Genomic DNA, 14,328 nt, shown 5'->3' with positions numbered 1-14,328 from the left:
AGGGAAGAGGGGAGGGAGACAAATTATTACCAGCACCGCAAATAATTTACAAGCATAGTTGGAGGCTATCGGACTGATTGCTCTGTCTAGGAAACTCCTAATTAGAGCCGAGCCGCAGGAATTCGCAGGGGTCCTGCGCTGCCGGCTCCTCCCTGGGGTTCCTCCGGCCGCTCCCGCCGCCGTGCCCGGGAGGGAGGAGCAGCTCCGCGCCCCGCTCTGCGCGCTCTTATCAACTCATCATAAGAGCGCGGGGAAGGCATCGCTGCGGTGCCGGGGCGGAGGGGGCTCGCAGGGAAGGCATCGCCTCGGTGCCGGGGGCTCGTAGAGAAAGCGCCGACCGTGGAGCCAGGCGGGGCCGGCCCCGCTGCTTCCCGCGCCTGACAGCTGCGGGCACGGCGGGGCGGCCGCACCGCCCCGGGTGCCGGGAGGGAGGGAAGGAGGGAGGGAGGCAGGGAGGGCCAGCCCTGCCCTGACGGCACATGGCAGGACAGCGCTCGACTCCGGCTCAGGTTAACTAGGGCCGGGCTCCGGCCAGCGCACTCAGGCTCTCTAGGTCCGCCGGGTTACCGCAGGGATTAAAATGCAGCTGGCTGCCTGCTTCTTTTTGGGCTGCGGGATCTTCTTAGCTTCAGGATACAACTCCTTCAGTAAGAGCATGGAGACGATAGGCAAGAAGCAGTACCAGGTTCAGCACGGGTCCTGCAGCTATACCTTCCTCTTGCCCGAGACGGACAACTGCCGGTCCTCTGCTCCCTACGTGTCCAACGCCGTGCAAAGGGATGCGCCTCTGGACTATGATGATTCAGTTCAAAGACTGCAGCTACTTGAGAACATCATGGAAAACAACACTCAGTGGCTAATGAAGGTGGGGTAATATAATTTCTATCCTAAAAATCTTGTTTACAACATCCTGTTATCTATTTCATTGTTTTGTTTGCTTCCCCCTAACAGTTTCTAAATTCACAAAATGTGTTGTTTAAGATAGACTTTTGAATTACCTTTCAATCAAAAAGTTGTTCTGATGTCTGAGAACATAATTTTACCAAATAGAAAAGAACAGTGAACAGCACAGCTCTGCAGAGATCATGCTTTAAAGTTTGTCCCTACATTTGAGTTGCTTGGACAAATTGTAATTGCATACACAGGCAGACCAGGGCATGTCTGAACTTTCAGACATGAGGAACCAGCTACTAGTTTATAATTAACTGACAAGGGCTATTTTAACTCTAAAGAATATGGAATGTACCGTTATCCAAGACATGTTTGAAAAATGTTATCTGAAATGCCATTTCAAAACCTGGATGCCGAAATTAACCTATTAAACCCCATTGATAAAGATCTGTGATTCTAAGTAAAGACTGCAAGTCAGATTTGCCCTGAAATTAGCCTTGTGAAGTGATAGGATTTCAAGAAAGTTCATTAGCGGATATCCTTTGCATCCTGTAACACTTCCACTCAAATGTACAACATTCAAGGGTAAAACATTCTGGAGGAGGTGTTGCAGATGCCATAAAGCTTCCTTTAATCCAACTCCATTGGAACCAAGGGAAAATGACATGTTTATTACCACAGTGGCAACATTTGTAACATTATACCTGAAAGAGCAGAATAAAAAATTTTCTTCATATATTCTTAATATTAGTGGAGAATTAACCTGATCGCTATTTCACATTTTTATAGAAACTCATTTGATTCAAAATGATATGCAGTTCAACAGATTTTGATTTTAAAATCCCTTTTATTTCACTAATACTTGGAAACGTGGGATAGTATAATTTAATTGCATAGTAAATTTATGAGCATTTATGTTTTGTACCAAGATGCCTATCTTCTAAGCAATAAATAGGGTCAGGACTTGACATTGTATTTTCGAATAAGTGTTCCAATGATGCCATAGAGGTTTTTTTTTATAATGAAAGAAATGTATGTTCCAAATGGAGAGTATTCCATTTTCTGCAATGAGTAGCTACTTCATACATAGCTATAAAATAATTTTTTGTTGTAGGGTTCACTTCTCTCATCAGTTACAAAGTTATGGAACTTGTATGATATAACCAAAGAAACCTGCTGGCAGATTTGTGAATGTAAGAAACAGAATTCATATTCCAAAGCAGACAGCACAGTGTTTTCATCAACCTCAGAATGAGCCTCTTCTGAAGCTTAAATCCAAAATACATACACTTGAAGGCTCCCGTATGGGACTGCAAATCTCTTTGGGTTTAGGATGCTTAATTTAGACACTCAGATAATGTCAATTGAGTAGCTCTTGTTTTTCAATCTGACAAGCAAACATAATTCCCTCCACATACTTACCATTCTACTTGTTAATTTATGATGCTCACTATTGTAGTGTTAAGACCAACATTAACAGATGTGCAATGCAAGATGAAAAACACACAAAGTAAAACAGTCTAATCTACCCAACAATTTCCTAACATCACACAAGACTCCAGTGCTAAATGCTACTTAAGTAGGCAAACAGAGTATCATAAGTGGCATCAGGTAAACAGAAACCAGTAAGCAAATTCCAGCATCCTTATTTAGTAAAAACTAGGCTTTTTCCTGTCAGTCTCTGGGAAATCTGTTCCAAGAGGAGTAGGGTAAGTATCTCTAACCCCTTCTTTGGGGGATCGAAAGGCAGATTCTGATTTACAAGACAGAGATTTTTTTTTTATTTGAGTAAAGACTTTCAAATAAGATGCTTTAGAATAGCTTGATTTTTTTTCTAGCTGTTCCACAGCTAAACATCCTGTAAAATAACTGCTGTTTGCTTTTTTCACTATTTTAACACCTGTTCTTTATGTCATCTGTTTTGTTCACAAAGAGCCTCCAACAAAAAGTAGCTTTTCCTCAGACTTGCTTTGCTAGAGACACCTGGTCTGCAAGTGAAGATGAAAAGCAAACAATAACCTTTAAAGTTGTTTAGAGTTTACTTGCTGTTCTTTTTAAGGTCACTAATATGCATTCCTAGGTTCATACTTCAACTTACCAAATATAATGCAAGATCAGTCAAGGCAGGGCAAAAAATTTGTGTTCAGTTAATTTTTTTAGTGAATTGAAAGTGTGATACAAGACTGGTTTTAAAAATAAACTGACATTAACTTCTCAGCAATTGCACAAAACTCTGCTCTTTAATTTGTTCATTTAAGAGGCAGCACCTGTTTTGTTTAGAAGTTGTGTAAAAAACTACATTACAAATTTCTAGTGTGAATTAACCTTTAAACATTGATTCTGAAGTATTGCACATCCCCAAACATTTTTACACACCTCCCCCTCTCCTGCCTTTAATCCATCAACTAAAGGAAACGTTCTGTTTCTGAATGAACACTGGGCTGTATGAATGGAACAGCATGGGAAGTGTGCACTTTGTCTGCTTAATGGACAAACACAATGGGAAGAAAATGAGTTCCATACATCCAGGTTCTTTTGTGATCTGCTCCTTCATAGAGAGCAGAACAATTTTTTCTACAGTTACTACAAATTGCTTCTTCATGAAGACACGTTTTTTCGGTCTGAACTTTAATAGTGCATTATGCTACTACTGTACATGCCGCACATAAAACTGGAGAATATCTTTTGAGAAGTAGCTTATGTTTAAGCATTCAGATGACATATTAGAACAAACCACTACTCCACCTAATCCAGTGCTTAGCAGTAAGCCAGTAAATGATAGTGTGAAGCAGAGGCTAAAACCCTGGATGAACTGTGCAGCGATAAACCTGAAATGAACTTTTCTCTTTGACTTTCCCTACCTGGGGATGAATTTGTATACTGATGTGTAAGACTTTTTTCTAATGTGCATGCGAGCAGGGACAGTAAACCTCTCAATAATAAAATCTTCAATTAATTTGAGAGGATAGCAGATTGATATACAGATGAGATACGAGACTGTGAGTTTGAAATATAGACATGTTGGCTATTTGTGATGGTTTTGATCCATGGCTTCCTCAGTAACTAGGTGTACTTTGGAACTTTTTATACAGAACATCAGGTTTTCAGATGATCCTAAAAGACAGGCAATTCCCTTAAGTTCAACAATTAAACAAACTTCTATCTGAATAAATGGCAGCTTTATCATTTGGATCATGGCATTTGTACTCAGGGAACTGCATTTTTTCAGGTATTAAGACAATGAAATAATTGAATGCTGTCTTGAATTTGCTTCGTAGTACATTGACTAGACTGTGACTCAGGAGATATGACTGTCCAAAACAACAGTGTAAATGAAACAGGTCATTTTTTGTTAATCTTTCCTGTTACAAACAGCTGAAAACAATGTATGATCAAATTGATTACAGCACATGGAATATAGGTAATTTATTTGTAGTTTATCAGCAGATCAAAAGACTAGACAATAAAAGTCTATGTCAGGAGTCAACATTTAAACCTAAGACCAGACCTTCATTCTGAACCATCCCAGCAGACAGGACTGGGTGCACTGCTGATAGAAATGCAGTATCTTTGTATACTCTGAAATGAGATTTGTTTTCGCTTTTTGTGATATCGGGATAGCTAGAAAACCTCTGTCACTTTGAAATATGTTTCTTCCCAAAGTACAACAAAATCAGATGTTTTAATGTGTACAAGAACGAATGTTTATAGTCTTTGATGAGTAATTACCAATGAACGGTTATATTTATTGTTGTACTGAAGTTCACTTCTCAAATACAAAAAGATATTCTGAGATGCTGTTATCCAAAGCCAACTGCACACAATGGACAAGGACAAATATATTGTACAGTGTTGGATTTTGAAGTACACAAGAAATGGTTCTGACTCTCAATCCTGCATTCCTTTCTTAAGTAATACATCTGTTTTTACTTATGGTGAAAAGTGCTTGTTTTTGTCTATCAGTGATGTATTTGCTAAGCATCAGAATATTGACAGGACTCAAAACAAAATACTTTTTTACTTTCAGATTAGTACATGTTACCAGATAAAGTTTCCACACTACTCTGGATGATAAAACTATACAGTTTATTGTTGTATATCCTGTAGGTAAATTTCAGTGAAAGAATGTGAAATGACACTTGTGCATGTGTTTAAAAACTATGTTTTTAAAGACCATTGCTGCGTAATTCCACAAATATCAAATTGGTGATACAGGTATGAAATGTTACAAAATCACCAAAGACGATGAGATTTTTCTTACACAGATCTACAAGACAAAACTGAAGTTGAGAGCTTGCCATATCGGTACCAGTATAAAATGTAATAAACAGGGGCTTGTTTTACTGAACCAGTCTCTTGCTAGTATTCAAGATAAATTTTTCTGTGTTTATTTTGTGTTTAACATGATCATAAACTTCTCATCTTTGACTGGTCCAAACAGCAAATTGGGAGACTTTCTCCATCAATTAGCAACATCAAGTGTTTAATTTCTCTTCTTTTTTCTTTCATCAAGCGTACATGTAGGAAGTGAGCTTGGAGATGATTGAATTGCCAATTTCTAGTCCTTTTTGTTTGCATACCCACTTAACATAAACAATTTAACAGAATAACCATTAGAATATCTTTGAAACTTTCACAGAGAGACTGAAGTTCAGAAGACAGTGTTTCTTTTACAGACAATTATCTTGTTACTGCTCCTTTTTTCTTGTTATTTACTAACAAATTCAACAATGTGTATCTCCCCTTAATTTACCAAGAGAATTTCCTTGATTCCTAAGCTATCATGTATGTGTTGCTTAGAATGGAACAGACACAGATATCCATTTCTAACCTTCAAAATACAAAATCTAGTATCTTCAGTGACTTTATAATACTTTTCTTTACATACTACAGTATTTGGTTTTGAAAATGTACCACATTATTTGATTTACAATACTAAGGAGCTTAGTTAACTACTATTTATTTAATGACTTTTTACATACTTTAATTCAAGTACCTCCTGTTGCATCTCTTGTTTCATGGGGTTTTACATAGCTTTGGCTGAAAGCCAGGATGGGGGCCAAGACAGTCTTCCCCCACTGTTACTGTTATGATATATATATATATATGATATAGATACTGTTATGATATAACGCAAAATGTTGCCAACTGATTTCGAAGACACAGTGTCTTGTCTTATATTAGGGTCTACAACAGAGAAGTGCCATTCTGGGATCTTTCTCTGGAACTTGGCAAACCAAGAGTTTCAACAGATGCCTCAGTCTACATTAATTGGCTTCCTAGAGTAAGTTCAGTCTGTCTCTTCAGCCTGGAAGGGAGAGAAATACAGGAGTGGAAAACATAAATCCTCCTTGAAGAGGCAGGCAGATACATCAGCATTGCTGAAGAAGTTGGGGAAGCTGGCATGCTGCATGTCTCTCATCCTGCATACTCTTTTGGCACTGAACTTTGTAAGCCTCAGATAGAACTGTGGACTAAACTACAAATACTATATGAACATACAAATAAACATTATGCTCCCCACTTGTTAGAAACCAGTTTAAGTACGAGAGTCAAATCAGAACTTATGACCTTTTCATAGTTTGGTGTCTCCCTATTCCCACATTCTGATGAAATCATAGAATGACAGATTGGTTTGGGTTGAAAGGCACATTCAAAGATTATCTAGTTCCAACCCCTGTGCTGTGGGCATGAGCACCTTCCACTGTATTAAGGTTCTCAAAGCTTCATCCAGCCTGTGCTTGAACACTTCCAAGGATGGGGTATCCACAGCTTCCCAAGGCAACCTGTTCCAGTGTCTCACCACTCTTACCATAAAAGTTTTCCTGAAAGAGAAGATGCAAGTTGCACTTCAGAGAAAAATGGTTCCAGCTTCTAGTTAACAGTAAGATATTAATGGGAGCCCTAAGGATACTTGTACAGACTGCTGAAGGGAAAATGGGAGAAGGTGACTCTAGATAAAAAAAAATATTTCATGTATATACTAGGACATGAAACAAGGCTGTCACATAGAGAAAATATTTTGTTAGGCCAAATGCACCCTAGGAAATCTGTCACTGGTAATAACAGCTAAAACAATGATAAAAAAATGTGTCAGTGGACTGTAAGTATCAGTAGAAACTTCAAGAAAAGGAAAATTTCTATGGCACTGAATAAGAAGTTTCAGAAATAAGCAAAGACAATTTTATCTACCATTTTATTACATGAATTTCTCAGACTAGCCAAATATAAATTACAGGTGGAAAAAATAATATGAACATCAAATAATTTAAAAAGGCAAAGCATTTTGGGGAAAAAGATATAACACAGAAATTTAATACTAAGAAGTGCCTTAGAGATATGGCACACTGTTAAACCAAATAACCTCACACACACACAAGAAGTTCTTTACAACTGGAAACAGTGTGATCATTTAATTTTCTTTAACAGACATATTTCTAGGAAATGGGGCAGAGGTAAAAAAAGAATTGTATTTATTCTCTAGTGAGAGTAAGTGAAATACTTTGTGGTGAACCTGAAGTCTATTCCGAGTGAACCAAGCTCAGAGGAGATGTTAAAGAATTTCTCGGGTTATGAAATCCAGATCTATGTTTTGTATATAAAAAATCTCACATCTAAATAGTCCTGCAAACACTCACTGTGTCAGTTTTCAAGCTGCCTAGGAAAGGCATTACTACTCCTTAAATGCCTTTGTAAAACTTTTTTTACTATGTTCCAAGAAATTACTGAAAATTCTGTTAGTTTTTATCTGTTGGTGTAATAGGTTAACCCTAAAATTAAGATGCTGTTTACAAAACTCAGCAAACGTACGTAATTTGTACAATTAAAAGATATCTGTTCTATTTCCAACTTCCAGCACATTATTGCTTGGTCTGGAGAGAGAGAGAGCGCGAAGCTACAGGAACTTTTCTGCTGTCTTTATACTGCCCATATGTACCTTTACCAGTTTAGCTAACAATCTTCCAGGAGCCTACTAAGGTCATAAAAAGGTCTTACTGCTAAAAAGAGAAGGCTGATAGAATATGCAACCATCTCTCTGTTAACTTCTCTCTCTGTTAGTAAAATTATGGAAAGAAATCTAGTATTCTTCACAGCTATATCATTCACAGAAGCTCTGAGGAAACATTTTCCTCTCTAGATGAGTATATATTTCAGAATTCTTAGATGGCAGCAACTTTCTTTCTAATTCAGCTCTCCCTGGAGATTCCTGTTAAACCCAAGTGGCACATAAGCAGAACTTTGCTCAAACTTCCTTTAATACTGTGGGGAAAAATTATCTTTTTAGTTTTGTATTTGTATTCAGATCTCAACCATCACGATAGAGTTTTAAAATAAAAAAACCCCACAAAACTATATAGGGTTTCTTTACCCTCTAGGGAACAACATACCAATTTTCCGTCACTGATTTTGGCCAGGTATTAAAATCAGTGTGTTATGGTAACACAGCTGAGAGCTTAGCCTGTTTTATTGAATAGCTAGCTATGACAACTTGTGTTACTTAAGTTTCTAGAATGGGGCAGGGAAGCATTGCTTGATCCATTACAGCTCTCTCAATATTAGTAACTGAAATTCTTTCAAGAGGCATTAATTTTTTGAACTCTGTAGTATCTTTTGATAATATAATTATAAAAAGATTGAAAACAGCTCTGTGCGTTTCAAAAGCTGTGCTAAAGCGTTGACAAGGACCAGAGTAACTCAGTATAAAATCAAAACTAGTGTAGTAGAACATTCGTGTGGTACAGCATCATCACTCACACAACTGTCATCATTTGAGATACTTCAGAAGCAATGTTTTAGTATGTTTTTTGAATAAGGTGTTTGCAAAACCACATGAAAACACAACAAGCAAATGTTTGATCTTTATCACTCTACTTAAAAGAACTTTTTGACAGGGAATAAAACTAAAAGTTCTTTTCTTTAGAGAAAATAATTGTATCCATTTAAAAATGGCAGGGTCTTCTCAAAATATATTGTATAAAACAGAATGAGCAGTGTATTAAGCCCCAGCCAAACAACAGCTCTGCAGACCTGTTCATTGTCATGCTGCAGGCATTAAGAGTCATTCACCTCCTGCACTCATAGTATCAGCTTCATCGCTATGCATTTGGTTCAGGCCTGCACCTGACGTGCTGATCCTGGAAGGAAAAAGCCTCTTTGTTCCATTCTGTCAGGGTGTGGGAATGGGGAGACACCCAGCTCAGTGGAAAGGACATTTCCTGGGCAATAGCCATAGCCCCCATAGCAGTTCCCCTGCACGTGACGTGACATCTGTGAACAGCAGGGCTGCTGTTCATCAGGTGACCTGATGGACAGATTGACACTGGGGTATCTGAGTAAGCTGAGAGATTTAATTTTGATTGCTGGCACCTAAAAATCATTTCAGTTTTGTCCTCCTTGGCAGAATTTGTAGACATCATACTATGACATTTCATATACTTTCTTTAGGTCTTTTCTCATGAACTACGTTATGTTCTGTGCAACAATTTTTCTCCTAATTTTCCATTTAGAAAGTGTAACTACCTGAAAGATACTAGTTCAAACCCACAGTTTCAAAGTGAATTATAAACCAGTATCTTAAAGAGATTCTACCAATCAGTCAAGAAGCAGTAGCCACGTTTTCCCACAGTACCAGCTGTCAACTGGCAGTCTCAGCTGTGCAAAATGTTAACATTCAAACATCACAAAGCTGCAGATCAAGACTGAAATATATGTAGGAACGGAAAACACACTTGCCACATGTTACTATTCCATAACAAATATCCCGTCCATCCCAATAGTTTTCTTCCTCAAGAAGATTCCCTGGTGAAGACTTAATGAAACAATTCTCATATTTTTGCTTTTCTTTTCAGAAATATTTTTTATAAACAGGGCAATTCAACTATACAAAGGGAACACTAGTTTCCAGTTTCTGAATATAACTTAAAATTGATAAAGTAGGCAAAAGGCAGCTTAAGTGAATAAGTAAAAAAGTAAAAATCTTGTGTTTTTTCTGCTTCTAAGGAATTGACTTAAAAACCCCCCAAGCTTCCTTGCATGAGGTCTGAACTTTGACCATATTAACTATCCCTGTGTTTTCATTTACGTTAAACTGTCATCCTGATGCCAGATTTTCTGTCAGATATAACATTTGCCTATAAAATAATAGTAAATTAAAAAACTCTATTGTAACTGCTACTGGAGCCTTACTGGGATTTTTTTCTGAAACATATTCTGACATGATGAAAGGAAGTTCAAAGAACTAGAAGGTAAGCCCCAAGACTAATAACCTAACCCTTAGAAAGAGTATAAACTGCAACAAATATAAACAATCTGACCCGCTGAAATCTTAGCACATACAAGCAAGGATTCTGACAGCTACAGTTTACCAGCTATGGAAAAAAGTTTAAATATAGTTAATAATACCCTAGCTTTTTTTCCCCTGATACATAAGTTTATTTAACTTGCATCTAGAGAAAACTTAGCCATGTCTTGAGTTCAGCTTCTTCATTATGATAAACTTTATTAAGAGGCTCTGAGCACAGCATACAAAATCCTAGCTCCGCTGTAAACAAGCAGAAAAATTCTCACTGACTTCTTTGTGAAACTAAATGTTTAGTTTCACTAATAAGTATTAAAAAAATACTGAAAAAGTATATTAAGTTGATAATGGAGTAGACCAGTAAATTAGATATTTGCTTTAAGGTTTGTATCATGTGGACTACCTCTAAGTAAGTAGGGATGCTGTCGGAATAGAAAAAAAGAGTGATAACTTTAATCACAAGGAAATAAACATTTTCCTTTTGTTGTCCCTCTCAAGTCCACGTGGGAGTAACATTTCCCAAGAGTCTCATCCAGTTCAAGTTCTTCGCACTCACCATTTTCCTCAGTGAATTTCCTTCCAACTACACAATCTCTTTTAAAGTAGACAATTCCTTCCCTCAGCTGGATTTAAGATCAGTCTTCCAGTCTCCTTTTGCAGCTCATTGCCATTAAGAATTCTTATCTCTAATACATCCATTTTTAAAATTCTCCTCACAAATATTTATTCTCCCCCTCCCTCCCCCCAACTTCTTTCTCTCTGTTAAAGCTATGCAGGTTCCTGCCTGTCCCTTTTCTCTATGTTCCTTCTCATTCAGGATTCTAAGTTCTAGATTCGTTTGTCCTCACTGTTAAATTTGTTTTTAACCTTCAACTATGTGTATACTCTCCTGAGTATTCACAGGATCATGGAATGGTTTGGGTTGGAAGGGACCTAAAAGGTTATCTAATTCCAACCACCTTGCTGTGGTCAGAAACATCTTCCACTAGATGAGGTTGCCTAGAGCTGCAATCAGCCTGGCCTTGAACACTTCCAGGGATGGGGAGTCCACAGCTTCCTTGGGCAACTTGACCCAGGGCCTCACCACCCTCACAGCAAAGAATTTCTTCCTAATATCTAATTCAAGTCTATCCTCCTTCAGCTCAAGGCAATTCCCCCTTGTCCCATCACTACATGCCCTTGTGAAAAGGTCCTTCTCCAGCTTTCTTGTAGCCCCTTAAGGTACTGGAAAGTGTTCTAAGGTCTCCCAGACACATCTCTTCTCCAGACTAGAAAATCTCAAGTCTCTCAGCCTGTCTTCACAGGAGAGGTGCTCCAGCCATAGGATCATCTTTCTGGCCTTCCTCTGGACCCACTCAAACAGGTCGATGTCCCCTTTGTATGCTGGAGGACCCAGAGCCAAATGCAGCACTCCATGTGGGGTCTCATAAGCACAGAGTGTAGGGGGAGAGTCACCTCTCATGACCTGCTGGCCACGTTCCTTTTGATGCAGCCCAGCATACAATTGGCTTTCTGGGCTGCAAGTTCACATTTCTGTCCCATGTCCAGCCTCTCATCCACCAACACTCCTGAATCCTTCTCCTTAGGGCTGGTCTCAATCCCTTTACCATTCAGCCTGTGTTGGTGTTTCGAATTGCCCTGATCCAGGTTCAGGACCTTGCACTTGGCTGTGTTGAAATTTATGAGGTTTGCACAGGCCCATCTCTCAAGTCTAAGAGAGAGAGCTTCTTTTTCTGGCTAGGTGCATGTAGTATCAATGTCATTTTACTTTCTCCTTTGCTAATGTGGTTACTCATCTTGAAAAAGAGTCTTGCATCCAAGAGAGTCTCTGAAAAGTGCATTTAAAAGTCTCCCTCTTCAATGGCCCTTCCTGTTAGATCTTGACAGTCAATGGTGTTCTCCCATAAAATACCCATCCTATAGCACATAACTGTGATTCTCAGCCATTTTTGATGAGAGTTCCTCCTCTTCTACTATAATTAATGCCAATATCATCATTTGTTTTGAGAGGATCTGGCTTCGGTTTCTGGTCGTCATAGAAGGGCACCAACTGGCAGCTGCCTGGTGTCAGGATTTCAGGAGCACTGACTGGAACTCAGCTCAAGAGGTGAGTTTCCATCACTGCCTGAGTGCTCTGGCAGTACCAGAGACAAAGACGAACTATTGGAAGCAATAGATGGAAAGACTTGTCATCTTGTTTTTGTTCCAAAAAAATTAAACTGCCTGCTTTTAGATGGATAATCCTAGCTCTTGAGTAAAAAACCATATTTTTAATCAGGATTACAGAATTTAAGTTATTTTTTTCTGCATCACACATTACATTTTGTTTCTGCATTATGCTGCCTCTGTGTGCTGATCTTGCTTCCAAATATTTGTGTTTGTCCACTCTTAACACAGTAGCTTCCTGTTTTATCTTTCAAGCATGGAATTCCTCAGAAGCTTTTGCATTAAAGACTCTTAACTGTGCTAATGGAGCAGCAAAGAAAAATAAGTAAGTGGCATTTGACACAAATATATCAAGATGCTAATTTTTTAAACTAAGCTAAAGTTAACCCGAGCATCTCTCATTTAAGGCAGCCCTTGGTGCTTTCTGTAGTCAGAGTTAAGCCCGTTTTGTTTTTTGGATCCTACTTCCCCTACTCAGTGTTTTGGAAACCTTAGGGAAGTTCTCTGACAGGTCTGGTTCAGCAAGTGAGGAGTTTACAGACTGGTGATGTAAAAGTAGCAGCTTTTTCGACACCCCACCTCCCCAGTCCATCTAACATATTATCAGTGGAAACAGCAGAAAGCTGCAGCATGTCTTTAAAAAAGAGTTACAGCACTTGAGAGGAAATTACTTTTTCCCCCCACCCCTCCAAAATCAGTGCATGGGTTCTTAGTATAGAAATTCAGTCCTTCAGGACTGAAATCAGCAGCTGACATGTACTTTCCCAAAGTCTTGAGCATTAAAAACTTTCAGACCTTCCTCTCAAATGACTGGTTGTGGTAGCATCATCATTGAGGCTTCTTCTTCAAGAAAAAGATCTTACAAAAACTCCATAAACTATATTTAGATGCCAGTATGTTGCAAAGTTTAAGAACTACTAAAAATGCTTAAAAGAAAATCTAATGATTTTTTATGCTGAAGGATGCTCTGTGAACACAGCTTTGAAACAGGAGACACCCAGTTTTATAGCTTACAAAAGGGACCAATTGTGTTCCATAGCTTCCTAACTAGTTTGATCCTTGAACTCCAAATCATTCTTCCTTCTGGTTGGAAGTGGAATGCAAGATGACTGCTTCCCTAGAAAGCAATGCTGAGAATGAGCTGTGAATGCCTAACTCCTTTTCACTTCCCCAGTGTTTTGAAAACAGGAATTTGCTTCATATTTCTTCAAAAACTTGCACTCCAATTTGCTGCACCACATCATGAGCTGTTCTCTAAAACAGGCAGTCCTGTTGAAAGAGGAGTTCATAAAAAAATACTTGATATTCTAATTTGAAATAAAAAAGATAGATGGCTTTATCTGTGACAGATAAATTTGCTAAATATTTTGCCAAGTTTATAAGGCTACATAGCCAATGTTTTTCATGAAAAATGTCATAAGTACCCCCACCAGCATATCTGATAGTAAGTTTATTTCAGCTGCCTATTACTCAGTGGAATGGAAAAAAATACACAAATGGGAAAAGATTATTTAGATCTGGACTAGCAAGTGTTTATTCAGATGTCATCTTTTTAGGGCAGAATCTCATCCTTACACCAGTTTGGTGAAGTCCTGATTCCCTGCTCATAGCATGCAAGTACAAAATATGACTGAAAACATGTAGGGTTGTCTCCAAAAAGTATGAATATTCAATTCACGAAAACACAGCCCAATGCCATAATCTACTATTTAAAAATTAAATATTGATTAGCAGCATTTCTTATACTGTTTATTGAATATTGATGGCTTGTTGCATATAGCAAAAAATATTTATATTCTTTTCAGTGAATGGCGGAAGCATCATTGGCTTCTTGTCTTTCTGGCTTCAGTGCTACTGAACTTCGGCAAAATGCCATTCATGACTCACGCTATTTATTTATTTATTCTTTATTTTTAGACTAATGGGAACTTTATGAATTCCTTCCTTGCTTTCTAAGAGAAATACCACTTAGC

The 14,328-nt window shown here is 38.3% G+C and overlaps 1 protein-coding gene across 2 annotated transcripts in view; it reads left to right on the top strand.

Moving 5' to 3' along the window:
• Nucleotides 1–463: 463 nt before the first annotated feature.
• ANGPT2 (angiopoietin 2) overlaps nt 464–14,328 on the top strand; it is a 41,031-nt gene continuing 27,166 nt past the window's right edge. For both annotated transcript variants that reach the window (XM_071548452.1, XM_071548450.1), the window contains exon 1: nt 464–865. In XM_071548452.1, coding sequence (XP_071404553.1) covers nt 581–865 — 285 coding nt within the window. In that variant the 5' untranslated portion in view covers nt 464–580. The remainder of the gene's footprint in view (nt 866–14,328) is intronic.

Source organism: Pithys albifrons, chromosome 2 (assembly GCF_047495875.1).
Source record: "Pithys albifrons albifrons isolate INPA30051 chromosome 2, PitAlb_v1, whole genome shotgun sequence".
Taxonomy (NCBI): Eukaryota; Metazoa; Chordata; class Aves; order Passeriformes; family Thamnophilidae; genus Pithys; species Pithys albifrons.
Note: the sequence above shows the minus strand (reverse complement) of the source record. Positions and strands in the feature narration are given on the sequence as shown.